Source organism: Pteropus vampyrus, unplaced genomic scaffold, assembly GCF_000151845.1.
Source record: "Pteropus vampyrus isolate Shadow unplaced genomic scaffold, Pvam_2.0 Scaffold2, whole genome shotgun sequence".
Taxonomy (NCBI): Eukaryota; Metazoa; Chordata; class Mammalia; order Chiroptera; family Pteropodidae; genus Pteropus; species Pteropus vampyrus.
The window spans coordinates 3768236-3775859 of record NW_011888783.1 but is presented as its reverse complement, the minus strand read 5'-3'; the positions used below and the strand labels follow the sequence as shown (position 1 = coordinate 3775859).

Genomic DNA, 7624 nt, shown 5'->3' with positions numbered 1-7624 from the left:
GCTTTATGGAGGAGAGATCTTAGACTCCTCACTTTTGGTGGATCCTGGGTGTTTCTTTTCACCACTCTCACCATTTTTCCTCCAAACACACTTTTCTTTTCACCATTTTCCTTCCACACTCACCAGCCCCATGAGGCTGTGAAGATTGAAGTTCAAGTTCATTTGGTTTAGCAGCTGTCTTCAACTTATTCCTTTGAGATACTGTCTTCATTCAGTTTGGCCTGAGTACTTACTGTTTTGCTAGCTCATCGATGTAGTTAAGATAATGTCTGTCTTCTCTATTTTATACAAAATTTTTAGTTATTATCTCTGAGACAGGCCAGTCATGGTACCTAGCCCTCCCTTTGCTGGAAATGAAAGTTGATTGCTTTTTGAGCCTCTTTATGATAGAATTCATATTCATATTTTTATGCTAATAACGTTTAACTGAAAGTCGTAATCATTTGATTGTTAAAGATTATAATTTTAACTACTAGTACAGAAAGTTTTTAAGTCTAGTTATGATGATAGAAAGCTAACTTTAAGAAATCTTTTGCATGAAGCTCTGAATGGAATTTTGGTATTTTTAGCCACGAAAAAAGGAAGTGGAGGAAATCAACCAATTAGGGAAAATATCTTATTTTATACTTTTAACAAAATTAGAAACTTGGAATTTTTTTAAAAGCTAGCATGGTGATGCAGTGATTGAATACTGTTTTGGAGTGTTTGTACCGTTCTAAAAAATATATCATCATAGCTTTTGATTTAATTATTAGTGACTAGTAACATGAAATCTAGAAAACACTATGAGAAAATACATTTTTGATTGGGAAATTTGATGAAGTGGCTTCTTATTACAACTTGGGGGTGAGCTATAGTTATTTCTCCAGCCTCAGTTTTTCTACCAGAAGGCTTCCTGAAGGCCTGGAGAGTTGAGTCTACTTTCTTGGTCTGTTGCATCCTGAATTCAGTAACAAAGAATGTGTTATGTTCTTCTTCTTGATTTCTGGTAGGATGGTGGAAGGAATACTAGAACATTGTTTTCAGTTTATGTTGAAAAGTTATTTTCTGTGATTGTGCATAAGCTCATACTTGTGAAATGTTGTCAATTAGTATTTTAATTAACCTCATTCTGGACATTAAACTACGCTCAGTTTTTCTTACATATATTTAGCATCTAATCCATGCCAGATGCTGGTGTAAACAAGGCAAGTCTCTGCCTTAATACATGATAAAAGTAAAGAGTACAGCATATGTCAGTGAACAAAAGATTACTGATATGTATTCACATGTATATGTGTTTCTATATACAAAGATATTAGAATAATAGACATTAAAATATTAATAGTCATTCTGGATGGAAGGATTCCATGCTGCATTTATTATCTTTTTTTGCTTCTCTGTATTTTTAAAATTTTTAAATAAAAATTATTGTGAATAAAGTGGGATGCCTAAGTAGGGAGAAAGAGTAAATGCCTGATTTCTTATGAAAGGAAAACAAAAACTGATATTAACAACTTTGAAGTAACAACAATTTCATTTACTTCTTGTTAGAGTCTTTTTAGGTAGTGATATTATTTCATTTTGAGAAAACTGAGGCTCTTGAATGTTTACATGTCCAAAGACACATAGCTGGTAATGATGGAGAAAGACTCAGTTAAGGTGTGTCTGTCTTAAAAACCCATTCTCTTTTTGCCATCGATCATGCTTTGAATGAGTACGTTTCTCGCTTTTTCAAAAGTTGGATATACTTCTTGGCAATTCCCTACATCTATGTAAATTGACAAAATTATGTGAAAAAAATTTTTTCTAACCTATTGAACAATTACAGGTTTCGAGTTTAGGATAGCATTTGCTATTTTAAATTTTAATACATGGTGTTTGGTCAACTAGCAATATTTAAATATTGGCAATATTTAACACTCTAAAGATTAAAATTAGATTTTACTTTTTTACACTTAAGAGATTCAGTAACTCTAAGACTTGATTTTTCTTTATAGCCCTAATTTATGATAAACATTTTTACTAAGTGATTTGATAAATATTTAATTAAAATTATTTATTTTTTATTTCTTCAAGAATTTCACGTCAGTTTACATTGAAAAAAATATCTGTCAGACCATGTATACTCACTTTTAGTTAGGGAAATATCACCATGTCATATGTATATGGTGATAAATATTTTTATCAAACTTTTTTTACTTTTATTTTAATTTCACTTATTTTCTGTAAACTCATACCTAAACAAAAATAAATGATATAAATAAATAAAACAGATGACTATTTTGATTAGTTTGAGTTCTGAGAGATGGTAGATGACTTATTTTTCTTTTGAAATTAGTCATTAGGACTAATTAAGAATAAAGACCATCCTGATTTTTATAAATTATGATTTCATTATCTAATGATGTGACATTTTTCTATTCTTAAGTGGAATGTTTTATATATGTAGATGAAGTTAAAATATTTATAATTTTTAAAACTTTATTTTGGATATGCAGCTCACTGTCAATGAAGCGGCTGCTCAGCTCTGTGTGAAGGATAATGCCCTGCTGACAAGAAGAGATGAACTTTTTGCTCTGGCTAGGCAGATTTCACGAGAAGTCACCTATAAATATACTTACAGAACCACCAAGTAAGTGTTTAATTGACAGTATTTTTGCATTGCTTGATAGAAATAGAACTTGAAATACTATCCATTGATAGTATATAATAAGCATTTCTGAAAAAGAAGAAGTGTGATTATAGTTCTGTAAAATTAAGCAGTGAAGTGACTTTTCAAAACATGATTCCTAAGGTGGTTTTTGCTGTTTTGTTAATTTTCTTTTGTGTGTCTTTTGAAAGATCGTCCTAGCACTAAAACATTGTTCTGGCAGTGGTTTTAGACATTCTCTCATGCAGATGCTTTGGTTTTGAGTGCGATGATAGGTTTAGTTACTCAGCATTTATAGTTTTATTTGTACACCACTAACTACATGAACTTGAACTCTGAGAAAAATTAGTTCCTTTTGCAAGGTGTTTGCAATCTTATGAATAGATAAAAAGATTCCACTGATCAGTATTTAAAGAAAAATTGGAAGATACTTTTATTACCAATAAGTGGAATATGGAACATGTGTTTGAAATTTAAAAAATGTTGAAAAATATGGTTTTACAATTTAATATAAACAACATATTGTTCTTCATTTTCTCCTCACTTGAACCCTAAGTTTTGCCTATAAGTATAGGACTATTTTGATTTTGTTCCTTTGGTTCCACGTGGACCTTGATTTCCCGTGCACCATCATTTGTGCATGCTGCTGCTTGTCAGAGTAGATGCAGGTGATCACTTGCATTCGAATAACTGAGTATGTGTTGAAAAGCCACATCCCGAGCATCCTCCACAACTCAAATAAATCACAGTCTCTGGGGATAGAACCTTGGAATTCACACTTTCCCAAGCATCCCAGATGATTCTTGTGTATATTCAAGTTTGAAAGCAACCCTTTTAGTAATTTGCTGTCATCACCATTATTTTTCCTAACTCATAGCAGCTTCATTTTCTACCCTACCCCAAGAGCTCATGTATTTACAAACTGACAAGTAAAATTATACAGACTAAATGATCAGGTCAGAACATACAGCAATATTATAGGATTATTTACAAGATTTTTTTTTAAGAGTTGAATAATCAAGAGCTGATTTAGTGATTTTTCATTTTCTTCACTGTATCATACAAAAGTTTCCTTTCAAGAGTGTTATTTAATTTTCTTTAATCAAAGTAATACATGTGTATGATTTAAGAAGTCATATAGTACAAAGGCTTATAATGAAATTCAGCAGTTCTCCTACTCTGCTTCCTTCCCCCTTTTTAATACCATGCCCTAGAAGCAACTACTTTCAACAAATTTTAGCTGTTTCTTGTAGTATTTACATTTCTTTTTTACGTTAAATATGTTTTAAAATACATAACAATTTCACATAATTTAGAACTATGTAAATATGTAATAAGAAGTTGTGCTCTCATTCCTGTCTTGTTTTACCCTGTTCCTCTCTTCAGTGTAGGTAGCTTTATTACTTTTTTATCTTTGTAGCATTTGTTTATGTGCAGGCATAAAAATATAAATATAATTTCTCATTTTCACCCATTTTTCAAAAAACAATAGGTTGCATGTGTCTACATCATTCTATATTTCGTTTTTATTTTAATATGTCTTAGAGATCTCTCTGTATTAGTACATATACATCATCTTCATTATTTTTTACAGGTTCATGGTGTTGCATTGATGTACCATGATTCATTTAACCAGCCCCCTATTAATGGGTACTTGAGTTGTTTCTAGTCTTTTGTCATAAATAATACAATAATAAATAACACCATACATATCTTAGTTTGTCGATTCTGAGATGTACTTTTTTTCACATTTTAACATATTTTAAATGAAGGTATAACTTTCAGTTGATGGCTTGTCATAATTTATTTGGCCAGTGGTATTTCATATGTTTGTAGGTACCTCTGTGGGATAGATTCCCAGCAGAGGGATCTGAAGATTAAGGGAAAATGCATCTGTAGTTTCAGTAGAGAGATAAAATGCATTTTATCTTAAATGGCCATTTTTGACATTTTGTCCCAAAATGTTTTTACTGATCCATAAAGGGATATCATGAAATATAATCATCCTTGATTTTTTTCCCTTTTTTTATTATGTGATGATTGTTACATATTAGTGGGTACTTTCTGGGCGGGGAGTTCTAGATAATGGTCTTTTAGAATGTATAATGTAATTGTGTCTGCGTGTTTTTTTAATGTTAATTTAGAAATGAAAAGTTTCTATCGTTATTGCAGTGTTCATTATGAATGTCTTATTTTTGATGTCAGAGTTTCAGGATTATACGTTTTGGTGAAAGTATAGGTTGAGATGCCTTTCAAATAAAATTTGTTACCTTCTCAAGTTTTTCTGTCTTCCATTCCCCTCAGGTCAAAATGTGGAGAAAGAGATGAATTATCCCCAAAGAGAATTAAAGTAGAGGTATGATTATGTATTATATTTTCTTATGCTAATAATATTTTCCTTTTTTTTTTTTAGTATTTCAAACTAAAAAAAAAAAAAAAGATGGTCTCACGAACTAGTGAAAAATATGTATTATAGAATCTTAAAAACAATGTAGAATTTCGTTGCTTTGATATACCCATAATAATTTGAATTAGGATTCTAAGGAAGTCTTTAGAAGGAAACAGCAATGATGAGATTTATATCCAGTCAATTTATCAAAGGTAGATTTATAAATAGATGTTTTTTACAGATTTAAAACTTCACTGGTTAAAACTATACCTTTTATAATCATATTTACATCATTTGTCATCGTCTTAAATTTAGAGGAACTAGGACTTAATTTCTTTATATTAGCTATCTGAGAGAAATTACAATTTAGTAGGTGCAAATTATGGAGACTTTACTATAATTAAAGCCTTTTTTTGAGAGTCACGATTAAGTCTGTCCTTTTGATTTTAGACCTGCCAGTGGTGAGGTAGGAGTTTGAGCAAGAAAAATGTGCGTTTCTTAGGGCTCTCAGAACTGTAGAGTGGTTTCAGAACTACTGGTTCTTAGTTTGGATTGGATACAGCAGTCCCCCCTTATCTGTGGTTTCACTTCCCACAGTTTCAGTTACCTGCAGTCTCAGTTACCCATGGTCAACTGCAGTCAGAAAATATGAAATGGAAAATTCTGGAAATAAACAATTTGTAAATTTTAAATTGTGCGCCATTCTTAGTAGTGTGATGAAACTTTGCATGGTCCCACTCTTTTCCACCCAGGATGTGAAACATCTCTTTGTCCAGTGTATCCATACTGTGTATACTACCTTTAGTAGCCATCTCGGTTATCGGATTGTCACAGTGTTGCAGTGCTTGTGTTCATAGTAACTCTCCTTTTACTTAATAGTGGCCCCAAAGCCCAAGGGTAGTGATGCTGGCAGTTAATATATGTCCAAGAGAAGCTGTAAAGTGCTTTCTCTAGGTGAAAAGGCAAAAGTTCTCAACTTTATAAAGAAAAAAAAAAAATTATGCCGAGGTTGCTAAGATCTAGATTAAGAACCAGTCTTCTTATCCATGAAATTATGAGGAAGGAAAAAGAAGTTTGTGCTAATTTTGCTGTCATGCCTTAAATTATGAAAGTTATGACCACAGTGTGTGATAAGTACTTAAGATGGAAAAAGCATTAAATTTGTGGGTGGAAGACATGAACAGAAAACGTGTTTCAATTGACAGCAGTGTGTTGCACCAGAAAGCATTGAGCCTATACGAAGACATCAGCAAGGGATCTCCTGAAATGAACGACACCAAACCATTTATTGCAAGTAAGGGATGGTTACACGGATCCAAGAATGGGTTTGGGCAGAAAAATATAAAAATTACTGGAGAGAGAGACAGATCGACTGACCGACCACACTCACATAACAGTATATTGCTATAGTAGTTCTATTTTATTAATTATTATGTTAATCTCTTACTGTGCCTAATTTACAAATTAAACATTATCATAGGTATGTATGTATAGGAAAAAACAGTATATATAGAGTTTGTTACTATCTGCAATTTCAAGCATCTGCTAGGGGTCTTGGAGTGTATTCCCCATCAATATGGGGAGACTACTGTGCTTTTTCTGAGGCCAGACTGCAGCAGAGTAGAAATTCGAAGTCAGGTGGCACCTTCTTTTTTTGTCTTTGGATAGCTGGGGGTCAGTACTCTCTTAGCCTTCTGTTTTTTAATTTCAAGTTAAAGCAAATAAGCTATGTTTGACTACCATACATTTCCATCATGAAATTATTTTTACGAAGCATTTGTTTGTACGGAATAGTCTTTCATTTTTACCAAAGCCACAGTTATCTTTTAAAAACATAAATCCCTTTCTTACTTAACTTTTTCCAATGGCCTTCTACGGTACCTAGAATAAAATTTTCCGAAGGTACCTAAGACCCTACGTGATTTAACTCTGGCTTGCATCTTTAACCTCATCTGCTGCCACACTTCCCCATTCTTACTGTTTCCCAGCTACACAGACCAACTTTCCGTTCCGGGAACATGCCAGACTCATTTGTGCCTCACTACTCACGGTTCCCCCTACCTAGATCTCTAGATCGTCACATGGCTTCAGCTCATAGCGGAGAGATTCCTCTGACTTCCCTGCCTCCCTTTCTAAAGCAAAGCAACATCCATACCCCCAAATCATGTGTAGATTCATTCTCTTGGTTTGTTTGGTTTGTTTCCCTAGCATTTACCATATCTGAAGCTATTATGTATTTGTTTTTAATTTATTATCAGTCTGTCCCATTAAACAAGAATAGAACTCTTATCTGCCTATTTACTACTTTATACTGAGTTTTACAGAGCCTTGCGCTTAATAGGCACTTAATAAAATCTGTTAGATGAAATAATGAATGGCTATGGATAAGCATCTTTGACTTTTAAAATCTTTAGCCTAAAGCAGTTGTTGTCAAAGAAAAGAATTTTATTCGAAAACAGGCACATTTTTAAGATTTTGCTTATATTTATAATCTACCTCACTTAGCTCTGAATAATGTTTGATGGGTTAGCCTCAGATACCACTCAAAAAATGTGTTGAAATTATCTAAAAGGCCACTGAAAGATGATCTAACCTGTGAAATA

At 32.6% G+C, this 7624-nt stretch overlaps 1 protein-coding gene across 2 annotated transcripts in view; it reads left to right on the top strand.

The window, feature by feature from the left end:
* Nucleotides 1–7624, top strand: part of NAB1 (NGFI-A binding protein 1) — a 37613-nt gene that overhangs the window by 14490 nt on the left and 15499 nt on the right. For both annotated transcript variants that reach the window (XM_011355967.2, XM_011355960.2), the window contains exons 3-4: nt 2481–2614; nt 4937–4988. In XM_011355967.2, coding sequence (XP_011354269.1) covers nt 2481–2614; nt 4937–4988 — 186 coding nt within the window. The remainder of the gene's footprint in view (nt 1–2480; nt 2615–4936; nt 4989–7624) is intronic.